The sequence below is a fragment of the Oncorhynchus nerka genome, linkage group LG6, assembly GCF_034236695.1.
Source record: "Oncorhynchus nerka isolate Pitt River linkage group LG6, Oner_Uvic_2.0, whole genome shotgun sequence".
Lineage (NCBI taxonomy): Eukaryota > Metazoa > Chordata > Actinopteri > Salmoniformes > Salmonidae > Oncorhynchus > Oncorhynchus nerka.
This window is the reverse complement of record NC_088401.1, coordinates 10,862,625-10,878,627: the sequence shown is the minus strand read 5'-3', so window position 1 is coordinate 10,878,627 and position 16,003 is coordinate 10,862,625. Positions and strand designations below refer to the sequence as shown.

The window sequence follows — 16,003 nt, the reverse complement described above, 5'->3', positions numbered from 1 at the left end:
ACAACAGAGACAGAGGAGAAGAGGCATGTTGGATCCTGGATCCCAGTGGTGAGCAAGGGGTTAAACGCCGAGCCGATGCCGGCAGTACACCTGGTGCCTCAACCAGTGCGGAGATTAGATTTCACTGTAGCACCGTGTGAAAAGCACAAAAACATCTCCCAGGGTTTGCTGAAGGTTGTTTTGCAAGTGGGGAGATAAGCACAGAAAGGAAAGGCTGATGGATACAGTCAGTCAGATGCTGCTGCCAGTCTCACTCTGATGAATACAGTCAGTCAGTGAGATGCTGCTGCCAGTCACACTCTGATAAATACAGTCAGTCAGAAGCTGCTGCCAGTCTCACTCTGATAAATACAGTCAGTCAGTCAGAAGCTACTGCCAGTCTCACTCTGATGAATACAGTCAGTCAGTCAGTCAGTCAGATGCTGCTGCCAGTCTCACTCTGATGAATACAGTCAGTCAGTCAGATGCTGCTGCCAGTCACACTCTGATAAATACAGTCAGTCAGAAGCTGCTGCCAGTCTCACTCTGATGAATACAGTCAGTCAGTCAGAAGCTACTGCCAGTCTCACTCTGATAAATACAGTCAGTCAGTCAGAAGCTACTGCCAGTCTCACTCTGATGAATACAGTCAGTCAGTCAGTCAGTCAGATGCTGCTGCCAGTCTCACTCTGATGAATACAGTCAGTCAGTCAGATGCTGCTGCCAGTCACACTCTGATAAATACAGTCAGTCAGAAGCTGCTGCCAGTCTCACTCTGATGAATACAGTCAGTCAGTCAGATGCTGCTGCCAGTCTCACTCTGATAAATACAGTCAGTCAGTCAGACGCTGCTGCCAGTCTAACTCTGATGAATACAGTCAGTCAGATGCTGCTGCCAGTCTCACTCTGATAAATACAGTCAGTCAGAAGCTGCTGCCAGTCTCACTCTGATAAATACAGTCAGTCAGATGCTGCTGCCAGTCTCACTCTGATAAATACAGTCAGTCAGTCAGACGCTGCTGCCAGTCTCACTCTGATAAATACAGTCAGTCACTCAGAAGCTGCTGCCAGTCTCACTCTGATAAATACAGTCAGTCAGTCAGACGCTGCTGCCAGTCTCACTCTGATAAATACAGTCAGTCAGAAGCTGCTGCCAGTCTCACTCTGATAAATACAGTCAGTCAGTCAGTCATTTCAGTGGCTGAAATGCTAATGCATGGCTGAAATGCTAATGCATGGCTGAAATGCTAATGCTTGGCTGAAATGCTAATGCTTGGCTGAAATGCTAATGCATGGCTGAAATGCTAATGCTTGGCTGAAATGCTAATGCGTGGCTGAAATGCTAATGCGTGGTTATCTTCCATTTTGGACCTGACTCTATGCATATCTACATATCTGAGAAGAATCCCTCCTGGTTCCTACTTTCACAACATAGTCAACCCTCTAGAGTAGGGATGTCGATAGCATTCGGACTACAACAACAATGTGTTATATTTCCTTGCCGTCAAAGTGTTCACACAATAAACAGGCATTTCTGATGCTCCCTGACTGCAGTGATTATTAGTGAGCTGGACAGTCAATAGACTATATGAATGTAGGTCCATTATCATTCATACACCGTTTTGATTTGGTTTTAGCCATTTTAAAGTATATTGAGTTACCTGCATGATATGTGTCTAGTGGTAGTTAGCTCCTCGGAGAAAACAGTATGGGGTTGTATGGAAACATATATCCGACAGAGTAGAGAGATATTAAAATGCTCATCAGATTTCTCCTCTGATCTTCCTCCCCTTGATATCACAGGTTGACAGGGTTCGTGTGAATCCAGGTTCTCCTCATTAGTAACTAGCCAGTTTATATATATATATAAACTGGGTGGTTGGAGCCCTGAATGCTGATTGGCTGAAAGCCGTGATCTATTTTTTAAATGTTTTATTTCACTTTTATTCAACCAGGTCGGCTAGTTGAGAACAAGTTCTCATTTACAACTGCGACATGGCCAAGATAAAGCAAAACAGTGCGACACAAACAACAACACAGAGTTATACATGGAATAAACAAACATACAGTCAATAATACAATAGAAAAAGTATATATACACTGTCTGCAAATGAGGTAGGATAAGGGAGGTAAGGCAATAAATAGGCCATAGTGGAGAAATAATTACAATATAGCAATTAAACACTGGAGTGATAGATGTGCAGAAGATGAGTGTGCAAGTAGAGATACTGCAAAGGAGCAAAATAAATCAAATAAATAACAGTATGGGGATGAGGTAGATGGATGGGCTATTTACAGATGGGCTATGTACAGGTGCAGTGATCTGTGAGCTGCTCTGACAACCGGTGCTTAAAGCTAGTGAGGGGAGATTTGAATCTCCAGCTTCAGTGATTTGTGCAGTTCGTTACAGTCATTGGCAGCAGAGAACTGGAAGGAAAGGCGGCGGAAGAGGAATTGGCTTTGGGGGTGACCAGTGAAATATACCTGCTGGAGCGCGTGCTACGGGTGGGTGCTGCTATGGTGATCAGTGAACAGATAAGGTGGGTGTCACGCCCTGACCTTAGAGAGCCTTTTTTATTCTCTATTTGTTAGGTCAGGGTGTGACTTGGGTGGGCAAATCTATGTTTCTATTTCTTTGTTGGCCTAGTATGGTTCCCAATCAGAGGCAGCTGTTTATCGTTGTCTCTGATTGGGGATCATACTTAGGCAGCCCTTTTTCCCACCTTTGATTTTGGGATCTTGTTTGTGTCGCTTTCTGCATGTAGCTTTACGCTAGTTTTTGTATTTTGTTGTTTTTTCGGTGTCATTTAAAATAAATAAATAAAAATGTACGCCTACCACGCAACACCTTGGTCCAATCCATCTTTAAACGATTGTGACTTTACCTAGCAAAGACTTATAGATGACCTGGAGCCAGTGGGTTTGGCGACGAGTATGAAGCGAGGGCCAGCCAACGAGAGCGTACAGGTCGCAGTGGTGGGTAGTATATGGGACTTTGGTAACAAAATGGATGGACTGCATCCAGCGGCTATTTTTATAAATGACATCGCAGAAGTCAAGGATTGGTAGGATAGTCAGTTTTACGAGGGTATGTTTGGCAGCATGAGTGAAAGATGCTTTGTTGCGAAATAGGAAGCTAATTCTAGATTTCATTTTGGATTGGAGATGCTTAATGTGAGTCTGGAAGGAGAGTTTACAGTCTATCCAGACACCTAGGTGTTTGTAGTTGTCCACATATTCTAAGTCAGAACCGTCCAGAGTAGTGATGTTGGACAGGCGGGAAGGTGCAGGCAGCGATCGTTTGAAGAGAATGCATTTAGTTTTACTTGCATTTAAGAGCAGTTGGAGGCCATGGAAGGAGAGTTGTATGGCATTGAAGCTCGTCTGGAAGGTTGTTAACACAGTGTCCAAAGAAGGGCCAGAAGTATACAGAATGGTGTCGTCTGCATAGAGGTGGATCAGAGAATCACCAGCAGCAAGAGTTATATCATTGATGTATACAGAGAAGAGGGTCGGCCCGAGGATGGAACCCTGTGGCACCCCCATAGAGCCTGCCAGAGGTCCGGACAACAGGCCCTCCGATTTGACACACTGAACTCTGTCTGAGAAGTAGTTGGTGAACCAGGCAAGGCAATCATTTGAGGAACCAAGGCTGTTGAGTCTGCCAATAAGAATGTGGTGATTGACAGAGTCGAAAGCCTTGGCCAGGTCGATGAATACAGCTGTACAGTAATGTCTTTTATCGATGGCAGGTATGATGTCGTTTAGAACCTTGAGCGTGGCTGAGGTGCACCCATGACCAGCTCTGAAACCAGATTGCATAGCGGAGAAGGTACGGTGGGATTCGAAATGGTCAGTAATCTGTTTGTTGACTTGGCTTTCGAAGACCTTAGAAAGGCAGGGTAGGATAGATATAGGTCTGTAGCAGTTTGGGTCAAGAGTGTGTCCCCCTTCGAAGTGGGGGATGACCGCAGCTGCTTTCCAATCTTTGGGAATCTCAGACGACACGAAAGAGAGGTTGAACAGGCTAGTAATAGGGGTTGCAACAATTTCAGTAGATCATTTTAGAAAGAAAGGGTCCAGATTGTCTGGCCCGGCTGATTTGTAGGGGTCCAGATTTTGCAGCTCTTTCAGAACATCAGCTGACAGGATTTGGGAGAAGGAGAAAAGGGGAAGGCTTGGGCGAGTTGCTGTTATATTGCCTGGTTCACATCAGCTCTGTTGTATTGCTCTGGACCTTCCTGGTCAGATGGGACATCATATGAGGGCCAAAGCAGATAGCAGGTCCTTACGGTGACATGGGTTTTGGGGTAAACACGCACACTCGCACACACACACAAAGAAACAGTCTGGACATAGTGGAGGACAGTTGGGTAAATTCCATTTCAATACCACTAACGTCCATTCAGTTGCTCATAAAATATGAAGCAGCATTTGAAGAATTGAGTGTATGTTAAATTAATCAACGATAAACCAATATATCATTGCATTCTAAAAAGGAATGGACATTTTCTAATCATGATTTCAACTCCAGTGCTCACCCCGAGGTTTCTAAAACGTAGACTAGAAATAGGAAGTGGACCTAAAGGGCATTCTATAAGGAGGGATCATTACGTACATTTTCACCAACTCAGTCAGATTGTTGCGGTTGTTTGGGTTTCTGGTCGGAGGCTGTGTTCATCTCTCAATCTGCACTCTTCTACGGCCTGATGCTGCTTCTGCGTGTTAATTAAACATGCTTTTCTCTCCTCTCCTTCTCCCTCCTCTGCTTTGCCCTCCTCTCTCCTATCTGCTCCCTCCCAACACTCTCCAACCTGCTCCCTCCCCCCGCTCTCCTATCTGCTCCCTCCCAACACTCTCCAACCTGCTCCCTCCCAACACTCTCCAACCTGCTTCCTCCCAACACTCTCCAACCTGCTCCTTACCCCCACTCTCCTACCTGCTCCCTCCCAACACTCTCCAACCTGCTCCTTACCCCCGCTCTCCTACCTGCTCCCTCCCAACACTCTCCAACCTGCTCCTTACCCCGCTCTCCTACCTGCTCCCTCCCAACAAACCCCCTACCTGCTCCCTCCCCCGCTCTCCAACCTGCTCCCTCCCTCCCCCTCCCCTACCTACTCCCTCCTCTCCCCTACCTGCTCCCTCCTCCCGCTCTCCTACCTGTCCCCCCCACCTACTCCCTCCTCTCCCCTACCTGCTCCCTCCTCCCGCTCTCCTACCTGCTCCCTCCCCCTCCCCTACCTACTCCCTCCTCTCCCCTACCTGCTCCCTCCTCCCGCTCTCCTACCTACTCCCTCCTCTCCCCTACCTGCTCCCTCCCCCTCCCCTACATACTCCCTCCTCTCTCCTACCTACTCCCTCCTTTCTCCTACCTGCTCCCTCCCCCCGCTCCCCTACCTACTCCCTCCTCTCTCCTACCTACTCCCTCCCCCGCTCCCCTACCTACTCCCTCCTCTCCCACCTGCTCCCTCCCAACACTCTCCAACCTGCTCCCTCCCCCGCTCTCCTACCTGCTCCCTCCTTTCCTCTCAGCTACCTTCTCCCTCCCTTCCTCTCCCCTAACTGCCTCTCCCCTACCTGCTCCCTCCCTTCCTCTCCCCTACCTGCTCCATCCCTTCCTCTCCCCTACCTGCTCCCTCCCTTCCTCTCCCCTTCTGCTCCCTCTCTTCTTCTCCCCTTCCTCTCCCCTACCTGCTCCCTCCCTTCCTCTCCCCTACCTGCCCTCTCCTCTCTCTCTCTCTCCTCTCCTCTCCTCTCCTCTCCTCTCCTCTCCTCTCCCTCTCCTCTCCTCTCCTCTCCTCTCCTCTCCTCTCCTCTCCTCTCCTCTCCTCTCCTCTCCTCTGCCATAGATCCATTGCTCTATGGGCTGTCTTATGTAACTTCTGCGGGCTACTGCTTTGTTCCCCGCTCCTCTGCTCCTTTCTGGTCGGGTACCACGTCTCCTTATTCCATCACTTCTCATTGTGGGGCTCTGACTACTTAGCATGCGTAGTGAGTCTAGTCCCTACCTGCTCCCTCCTCCCACTCTCCTACCTGCTACTGACTACTTAGCATGCGTAGTGAGTCTAGTCTAGTCCCTACCTGCTCCCTCCTCCCACTCTCCTACCTGCTACTGACTACTTAGCATGCGTAGTGAGTCTAGTCTTGTCCCAGATCACAGTTCCCACTGCCTCCATCGTCTCCCCCAGCCTTCCATCTCACCATCTCACCTCGCTCCCTCCATCTCACCATCTCACCTCGCTCCCTCCATCTCACCATCTCACCTCGCTCCCTCCATCTCACCATCTCACCTCGCTCCCTCCATCTCACCATCTCACCTCGCTCCCACCATCTCACCATCTCACCTCGCTCCCTCCATCTCACCATATCACCTCGCTCCCTCCATCTCACCATCTCACCTCGCTCCCTCCATCTCACCATCTCACCTCGCTCCCTCCATCTCACCATCTCACCTCGCTCCCTCCATCTCACCATCTCACATCGCTCCCTCCATCTTGCTGGAAATGTTTGTGTGTTTGTGTGTGTGTAAGTGTAGTGTGTGTGTCTGTAAGTGTAGTGTATGTGTGTGTGTGTGTGTGTGTGTGTGTAAGTGTAGTGTGTGTAAGTGTAGTGTGTGTGTAAGTGTAGTGTGCGTGTTTGTAAGTGTAGTGTGTGTGTGTGTAAGTGTAGTGTGTGTGTGTGTAAGTGTAGTGTGTGTGTGTGTGTAAGTGTAGTGTGTGTGTGTGTGTGTGTGTGTAGTGTGTGTGTGTGTGTGTGGTGTGTGTGTGTGTGTGTGTGCAGGGGGGTCAGGGGTTCTATGTGGGTATATTTGTGTTTGTGTACATGCCTGCATGCATATTTGTTACACTCTGTATGTGTGTGTTAGCAATCATAGTGTTATTTCATATGTGTGTGTTAGCACCAAGACGTTTTACATGTGACAAGACAATGAGGCGGGCCAAATAGACTGACCTTAACTGGGTTATCATATCACACCTCAGTGACTCTGACAGACAGCTTTGCAGACCAATCAAATCAGCCTATTTAAGCTGTCAGGTCAGTGAAGCATTTTTCCACTACAGCAGTAGTATTACAGGCCAAACCTGCCATGTACCCAGCAGAGCTAACCAGCTCCAGCTCCGTATCTGTCTTTTTCCTTTGTTATCTTACTGTGTGCATGACTGCAGCTCACAGGCAGCCAGGCAGACAGGTATTTCAGTCAAGGTATTTCACATCAGCAGCAGACAGAGGTTGTCTGGCATTCTCTCTCTCACACACGCCAACTTTGTCTCAGAGCATTTTGTTATATTTTGTACGTAGATCCGAGACACTCCAATTAGTATGATATGCTACATTTCGTATGGTATGTATCGGGGCGGCAGGGTAGCCTAGTGGTTAGAGTGGAGGGGCGGCAGTGTAGCCTAGTGGTTAGAGTGGAGGGGCGGCAGTGTAGCCTAGTGGTTAGAGTGGAGGGGCGGCAGTGTAGCCTAGTGGTTAGAGTGGAGGGGCGGCAGTGTAGCCTAGTGGTTAGAGCGTTGGGCTAGTAACCGGAAGGTTGCAAGTTCAAATCCCCGATCTGACAAGATGGTTCAGGCCTCTTAGTTCCAGTGAAGGGAAATCTTAATACTACAGCATACAATGACATTGTTGATAATGCTGTGCATCTAACTTTGTGGCAACAGTTTGGGATATGCCTTTTCCTTTTTCAGCATGCACAAAGTGAGGTCCAGACAGAAATGGACCTGTTGAGGTCTTGTTAAGATCGGTGCGGTAGAACTTGACTGGCCTGCACAGAACCCTGGCCTCAACCCCATTGAACAACTTTGGGATGAATAGGAACGCCGACTGCAAAACAAGCTTAATCGCCCAACATCAGTGCCCGACCTCACTAATACTGAATGGAAGCAAGTCCCTGCAGAAATGTTCCAACATCAGTGCCTGACCTCACTAATGCTGAATGGAAGCAAGTCCCTGCAGAAATGTTCCAACATCAGTGCCTGACCTCACTAATGCTGAATGGAAGCAAGTCCCTACAGAAATGTTCCAACATCAGTGCCTGACCTCACTAATGCTGAATGGAAGCAAGTCCCTGCAGAAATGTTCCAACATCTAGTGGAAAGCCTTTCCAGAAGAATGGAGGCTGTTATAGCAGCAAAGGGGGGACCAACCCCATACTGATGCCTATGATTTTGGGATGAGAAGTTCGATGAGCAGGTTTCCACATACTTTTGGTGATGTAGTGTATTTGTGTAAAACATAAATAGCTGCAGGTAGCATACTCCCCTCCTAAAAAAATAACATTAAATTGTCCTTATGATTACTAAGACAGGGAATGCAGTAGTTAGAAAAGTTGTGTGTAAGTTTGTAGGCTACACAGACCAGGGTTCTGTGCAGGCCAGTCAAGTTCTACCGCACCGATCTTAACAAGACCTCAACAGGTCCATTTCTGTCTGGACCTCACTTTGTGCATGCTGAAAAAGGAAAAGGCATATCCCAAACTGTTGCCACAAAGTTAGATGCACAGCATTATCAACAATGTCATTGTATGCTGTAGTATTAAGATTTCCCTTCACTGGAACTAAGGGGCCTGAACCATGAAAAACAGTCCCAGACCGTTATTCCTCCTCCACCAAACTTTACAGTTGGCGCTATGCATTCGGGCGGTTAGCGTTCTCCTGGCATCTGCCAAACCCAGATGTGTCCCTCAGACTGCCAGATAATGAAAAGTAATTCATTACTCCAGAGAATGCTTTTCCACTACTCCAGAATCCAAAAGCTTTACACCACTCCAACCGATGCTTGGCAATGTACATGGTGATGTTAGGTTTGTGTGCAGCTGCTCAGCCATGTAAACCCATTTCATGAAGCTCCCGGTGAACAGTTCTTGTGCTGATGTTGCTTCCAAAGGCAGTTTGGGACTTGGTAGTGAGTGTTCCAACCGAGGACAGATGATTTTTGTTTTTACATATTACGCGCTTCAGCACTCGGCGGTCCCGTTCTGTGAGCTTGTGTGGTCTACCACTTCATGGCTTAGCCATTGTTGCTCCTAGACATTTCCACTTCACAATAACAGCACTTACAGTTGACCGGAGAAGGTCTAGCAGGGCAGAAATTTTACGAACTGACTTGTTGAAAAGGTGGCATCCTATGACAGGGCCACATTGAAAGTCCACTGAGCTCTTCAGTAAGGCCATTCTACTGCCAATGTTTGTCTATGGAGATTGCATGGTTGTGTGCTCGATTTTATACACCTGTCAGCAACGGGTGTGGCTGAAATAGCCAAATCCACTAATTTGAAGGGGTGTCCACATACTTTTGCACATATAGTGAACAGTGGCGGTCGGTGCCATTTAAGATGAGGGAGGATGATTTATTTTTCTCATGAGCATGTCCTTATTTCTACTACAGCATATTGCATACATGTCGAGAGTAAAATTTGAGGTGACAGACAGTGACACATTCAAAACCGGCTTGCAAACTCTTGCCTGCATCTAGCTGATCTAGATTGTAATCATTAGTCTAACTGTTGCAAATTAGAGTTTCTATTGGACAAATCCAGGTATGTTTATCCTAGTTTAGTTCTATTTGCTTATGTTTAAGAAAAGTTTTACAACAGAATCGGTGAAATGAATACACCCCATGATCACACGTAAACACAGATTACTTTCATAGCAGCCACTTTGTATTCCTTCTCACATCTATGCGCTCTCTTCCTCTCACCTCCTCCCTTCACTTGTGTAAATTACACAAATTAACTTTTAACAAGGCACACCTGTCTTAACAAGGCACACCTGTCTTAACAAGGCACACCTGTCTTAACAAGGCACACCTGTCTTAACAAGGCACACCTCATGAAACTAGTTGAGAGAATGTCAAGAGTGTGCAAAACTGTCATCAAGGCAAAAGGTGGCTACTTTGAAGAATCTAAAATATATTTTGATTTAACACTTTGTTGGTTACTATACGATGCCATATATGTTATTTCATAGTTTTGATGTCTTCACTATTATTCTACAATGTAGAAAATAGTAAAACAAATAAAGAAAAACCCTTGAATGAGTAGGTGTGTCCAAACTTTGTTAAAATCAGGCTGCAGGTTCAGCTGTTCAGAAATAAGAGGCAGAGACATCATAAGGGGTTCAGAAGAGAGGAGTAAAGATCTAGGAGTAAAGATCTAGGAGTAAAGATCTAGGAGTAAAGATCTAGGAGTAAAGATCTAGGAGTAAAGATCTAGGAGTAAAGATCTAGGAGTAAAGATCTTGGAGTAAAGATCTAGGAGTAAAGATCTAGGAGTAAAGATAGAAACATGAAGGGAGGGGGAGTGTGAGCAGCAGCTATGTTAGAATAAAGAATGGTGTACATAAATGAACACACACACAGAACGAGATCTGGATCCTTAGCTTGAAGGAAGACGTTCCTGGAGGGGCGGGATTTGTTTTATACGTAGTCTATAATCTGTTAAAGATAACATAGTCTTTGGTCTGTGAAAGATAACATAGTCTGTGGTCTGTTAAAGATAACGTAGTCTGTGGTCTGTTAAAGATAACGTAGTCTGTGGTCTGTTAAAGATAACGTAGTCTGTGGTCTGTTAAAGATAACGTAGTCTGTGGTCTGTTAAAGATAACGTAGTCTGTGGTCTGTGAAAGATAACATAGTCTGTGGTCTGTTAAAGATAACGTAGTCTGTGGTCTGTTAAAGATAACGTAGTCTGTGGTCTGTTAAAGATAACGTAGTATGTGGTCTGTGAAAGATAACGTAGTCTGTGGTCTGTTAAAGATAACGTAGTCTGTGGTCTGTGAAAGATAACATAGTCTGTGGTCTGTTAAAGATAACGTAGTCTGTGGTCTGTTAAAGATAACGTAGTTTGTGGTCTGTTAAAGATAACGTAGTCTGTGGTCTGTTAAAGATAACGTAGTCTGTGGTCTGTTAAAGATAACGTAGTCTGTGGTCTGTTAAAGATAACGTAGTCTGTGGTCTGTTAAAGATAACGTAGTCTGTGGTCTGTTAAAGATAACGTAGTCTGTGGTCTGTTAAAGATAACGTAGTCTGTGGTCTGTTAAAGATAACGTAGTCTGTGGTCTGTTAAAGATAACGTAGTCTGTGGTCTGTTAAAGATAACGTAGTTTGTGGTCTGTTAAAGATGGTCTGTTAAAGATAACGTAGTTTGTGGTCTGTTAAAGATAACGTAGTCTGTGGTCTGTTAAAGATAACGTAGTTTGTGGTCTGTTAAAGATAACGTAGTCTGTGGTCTGTTAAAGATAACGTAGTCTGTGGTCTGTTAAAGATAACGTAGTCTGTGGTCTGTTAAAGATAACGTAGTCTGTGGTCTGTTAGTGATAACGTAGTCTGTGGTCTGTTAAAGATAACGTAGTCTGTGGTCTGTTAAAGATAACGTAGTCTCTGATCTGTTAAAGATAGCATAGTCTGTGGTCTGTTAAAGATAACGTAGTCTGTGGTCTGTTAAAGATAACGTAGTCTGTGGTCTGTTAAAGATAATGTGGTCTGTAGTGTGTTGAAGGTAACAGTTTGTAGTGTGTTGAAGATAACATAGTCTGTAGTGTGTTGAAGATGGTGCTTGCCTACGGAGCTGTGAGGGGAACGGCACCTCAGTACCTCCAGGCTCTGATCAGGCCCTACACCCAAACAAGGGCACTGCGTTCATCCACCTCTGGCCTGCTCGCCTCCCTACCACTGAGGAAGTACAGTTCCCGCTCAGCCCAGTCAAAACTGTTCGCTGCTCTGGCCCCCCAATGGTGGAACAAACTCCCTCACGACGCCAGGACAGCGGAGTCAATCACCACCTTCCGGAGACACCTGAAACCCCACCTCTTTAAGGAATACCTAGGATAGGATAAAGTAATCCTTCTCACCCCCTTAAAAGACTTAGATGCACTATTGTAAAGTGGCTGTTCCACTGGATGTCATAAGGTGAAAGCACCAATTTGTAAGTCGCTCTGGATAAGAGCGTCTGCTAAATGACTTAAATGTAAATGTAAGATAATTTATCATCCAATAAGATACAGTTTATGGTCAGTTTAAGATTGCACAGAATCCAAGAAGAGACAGATTGAAGGAACCTTCAAATGTTCCTCCCTTCAAATGGTCTAGTTTATAATTAAACCAGCCACCCGTATGAGTGTGGATTATGCTGTTGGCACAATCCAGGCCACAATCAAAACAGACACTTCATTTGGACGGGATGTGCCCCGGCTTTGCACAAATCGTTCCTTTAAATGGGGCTGGAATAAGAGAGAAGAGAGAAAAGGGAGTGATGTGATTGTGCATGCCTCAACATCTCCCTCAGACTGTCTGGAGTGAAAGAGAGGATAACATCCATGTGTGTGAGAGAAAGAGAGACAGACAGAGAGAGAAATAGAGAGCGAGAGAAAGGGGAGAGAGAGAGGGGTAGAGAGAGAAATAGACAGAGAGAGAGAGAGAGACAGAAAAGGGAGAGGGAGAGGGGTAGAGAGAGGGAGAGGGGAGAGAAAGAGGGGGTGAAGAGAGAGAGAGGGAAAGGGGAGGGAGAGAGGGGTAGAGAGAGAAATAGACAGAGAGAGAGAGAGAGAAATAGACAGAGAGAGACAGAAAAGGGAGAGGGAGAGGGGTAGAGAGAGGGAGGGAGAGGGGTAGAGAGAGAGAGGGGAGAGAAAGAGGGGGTGAAGAGAGAGAGAGAATGGGGAGAGCGAGGGGTAGAGAGAGAAATAGACAGAGAGAGAGACAGAGAGGTGAAGAGAGAGAGAGAGAGAGAGAGAGAGAGAAAGAGGGGGTGAAGAGAGAGAGAGAGAGAAAGAGGGGGTGAAGAGAGAGAGAGAAGGGTGAATAAAGACATTTCAAATGTCATGGACAAAGGGGGAACAAAATTAACATAAATATGGGTTGTATTTTCAATGGTGTTTGTTCTTCAATGCCCTTTTCTTGAGGCAACAGGTCACACATCTTGCTGCTGTGATGGCACACAGTGGAATTTCACCCAGTAGATATGGGAGTTTATGGGTCTGTGTAATCTGAGGGAAATATGTGTCTCTAACATGGTCATACATTTGGCAGGAGGTTAGGAAGTGCAGCTCAGTTTCCACCTCATTTTGTGGGCAGTGTGCACATAGCCTGTTTTCTCTTGAGAGCCATGTCTGCCTACGTCGGCCTTTCTCAATAGCAAGGCTATGCTCACTGAGTCTGTACATAGTCAAAGTTTTCCATAATTTTGGGTCAGTCACAGTGGTCAGGTATTCTGTGTACTCTCGGTTTAGGGCCAAATCTAATTCTAGTTTGCTCAGTGTTTTTTAAATTCTTTGCAACGTGTCAAGTAATTATCTTTTTTTTTCTCACACTGTGGGGTGTGTTTGTGTTTGTGAACAGAGCCCCAGGACCAGCTTGCTTAGGGGGCTCTTTCCCAGGTTCATCTCTCTGTAGGTGTTTTACGTTGTACACAGAGGACATTTTACCAGAATTCTGCATGCAGTCTCAATTTGTTGTTTGTCCCATTTTGTGAAGTCTTGGTTGGTGAGCGGACCCCAGACCTCACAACCATAAAGGGCAATGGGTTCTATAACTGATTCAAATATTTTTAGCCAGATCCCAGATATGTTGAATTTCACGTTCCTTTTGATGGCATAGAAGGCCCTTCTTAGAAGGCCCTTCAGATTGTTAACAAATTTGTGGAAGTTACCTGTGGCACTGATGTTTAGGCCAAGGTATGTATAGTTATTTGTGTGCTTTAGGGTAATGGTGTCTAGATGGAATTTGTATTTGTGGTCCTGGCGACTGGACCTCGTTTGGAACACCGTTATTTTTGTCTTACTGAGATTTACTGTCAGGGCCTAGGTCTGGCAGAATCTGTGCAGAATATCTAGGTGCTGCTGTAGGCCCTCCTTGGTTGGGGACAGAAGCACCAGATCATCAGCAAACAGTAGACATTTGACTTCAGATTCTAGCTGGGTGAGTCCGGATGCTGTAGACTGTTCTAGTGCCCTCGCCAATTCTCTCTCCCTCTCTTACTCTCTCTCGCTCTCTCCCACTCCCCCCTTCTCTCTTTCTCCACAGTGTTCACCCCTAAGGTGATAGGTGTGGCGAAAGCCCGCTATGACTTCAGCTCCAGGGACACCAGAGAGCTGTCTCTACAGGAGGGAGACGTGGTTAAGATCTACACCAAGTCAGGAGCCAATGGCTGGTGGAGGGGAGAGGTCAACGGCAGGGTGAGTGCCCCCCCCCCCCAGACACCAATCAGTTTCTCCAGTCAATCACCTGTCTGTTATTTATATATATATATATTTATATGAGTCGGAGAGAGAGAGTCACATACAAAACAACCAAACACACAAACATACAGTGCAATGTGATATTTACGTTTTTTTAAATGTTAAATACAATACATGAATGAGTCCCCACACACCCATACACACTACTCCCCCTTTAATTTGTCATTGCCTTTCTTATTTTCTTCTGCAGGTGGGCTGGTTTCCATCTACCTACGTGGAGGAAGGAGAGGAATGAGTCATGGAGAAAAGGAAAATACAGAGAGACGGAGACAGAGTGAACCGGTTGGCTGTTCGGCCTGAACTGGACATTCTATGGTTGACCCTCCTATTGGCTGTGGCCTCAATAACGACCCAGAATCCTCCTGGGAGAATAGAGGGTTCCTCGATGGAATAGTGACTGGTTCTCTCTGGTCTGCCTCTTCAACAGACTTGACTGTCAGCATGGGAAGGACCTTTGCCAGAACCAAGATCCCTACTTCCGTCCATCCCTCTCTCCCTCACTTCCACCTCTCTCCCCTAACTCAGCTACTGCAGGTTGTCCCTTAAATGCTGCACATCCGTTCATCCATCCATCCATCTGCACCACTCAGGACATAGCTAAGACTGTCTAAAGGGAAAGAGAAAAGAGAGAGCGAGAGAAGAGACTGAGAGAGGAGGCAGGGATTTGCCACACAGGGCAGGGCTTTGTCTGTCCTGACCTTGCCTGTGTTGCTCTGTTCCACTTACCTTGGTGATTATTGATGACTTGATGCAGCGGCATCCCCATACACACACACACACACGCACACACACACACACACACACACACACACACGGCTGGAAAAGCTGTCATGAAACACCTCCCAAACCACTCCCCACAGATTACAATAACTGAACACAACACACATTCTCCCCTACAAACCTCACGGTGTTGTGTTGTCTTTGCTATTAGCCTCCCCATGTTCTCAACTCTCCAGCTGTTCAGCAGGCTGGGTACGGGGCTGTCGCTGTGTGTTGATTTGATAGGGGTCTGGCTGGTTTCTGAGGGAACAAGCTAGTGATGCCATGCTACCCTACGACTCTCTCTCAATTCAATTCAATTCAATTCAAGGGGGCTTTATTGGCATGGGAAACATATGTTAACATTGTCAAAGCAAGTGAGGTAGATAATATAAAGAAGTGAAATAAACAATAAACAGTAAACATTACACTCACAGAAGTTCCAAAAGAATAAAGACATTACAAATGTCATATTATGTCTATATACCTGTATAATATCTCTCTCTCTGCTCTCTTTCTCCTTATCAAATCAAATCAAACCAAATGTATTTGTCACATGCGCCGAATACATGTGTAGACCTTACTGTGAAATGTTTACTTTACAAGCCCTTAACCCACAATGCAGTTCAAGAAATAGAGTTAAGAAAAATTTACTAAATAAACTAAAGTTAAAAAAACAGGGAATGTATTGACGCCTCTTGCCTCAGTGCCTTAGACTGAACTCCGGAGCACCCCGGATGGCAGGAAGCCTGGCCCCAGAGATGAACTGGGCTGTACGGACTACCCTCAGTAGCGCCTTGCCTTCAGCTGCTAAGCAGTTGCCATACCAGGCGGTGATGCAACCGGTCAGGATTCGCTCGACGGTGCAGTTGTATAACTTTTTGAGGATCTGGGGACCCATGCCAAATCTTTTCAGTCTCTTGAGGGGGAAAAAGCATTGTGGTGTTGTTGCTGTGTTTGGACCATGATAGTTTGTTGGTGATGTTACACCAGCCCCGTTGATGTTAATGGGGGACTGTTTGGCCCTCCTT

The 16,003-nt window shown here is 46.1% G+C and overlaps 1 protein-coding gene across 3 annotated transcripts in view; it reads left to right on the top strand.

Annotated features, from left to right (window-relative positions):
• The window catches only part of LOC115126016 (guanine nucleotide exchange factor VAV3-like), a 208,889-nt gene extending 193,238 nt beyond the window's left edge, over window positions 1-15,651 (top strand). For all 3 annotated transcript variants that reach the window (XM_065019257.1, XM_065019256.1, XM_065019255.1), the window contains exons 26-27: window positions 13,999-14,150; window positions 14,404-15,651. In XM_065019257.1, the coding sequence (XP_064875329.1) occupies window positions 13,999-14,150; window positions 14,404-14,448 (197 nt within the window). In that variant the 3' untranslated portion in view covers window positions 14,449-15,651. The remainder of the gene's footprint in view (window positions 1-13,998; window positions 14,151-14,403) is intronic.
• Window positions 15,652-16,003: the final 352 nt, after the last annotated feature.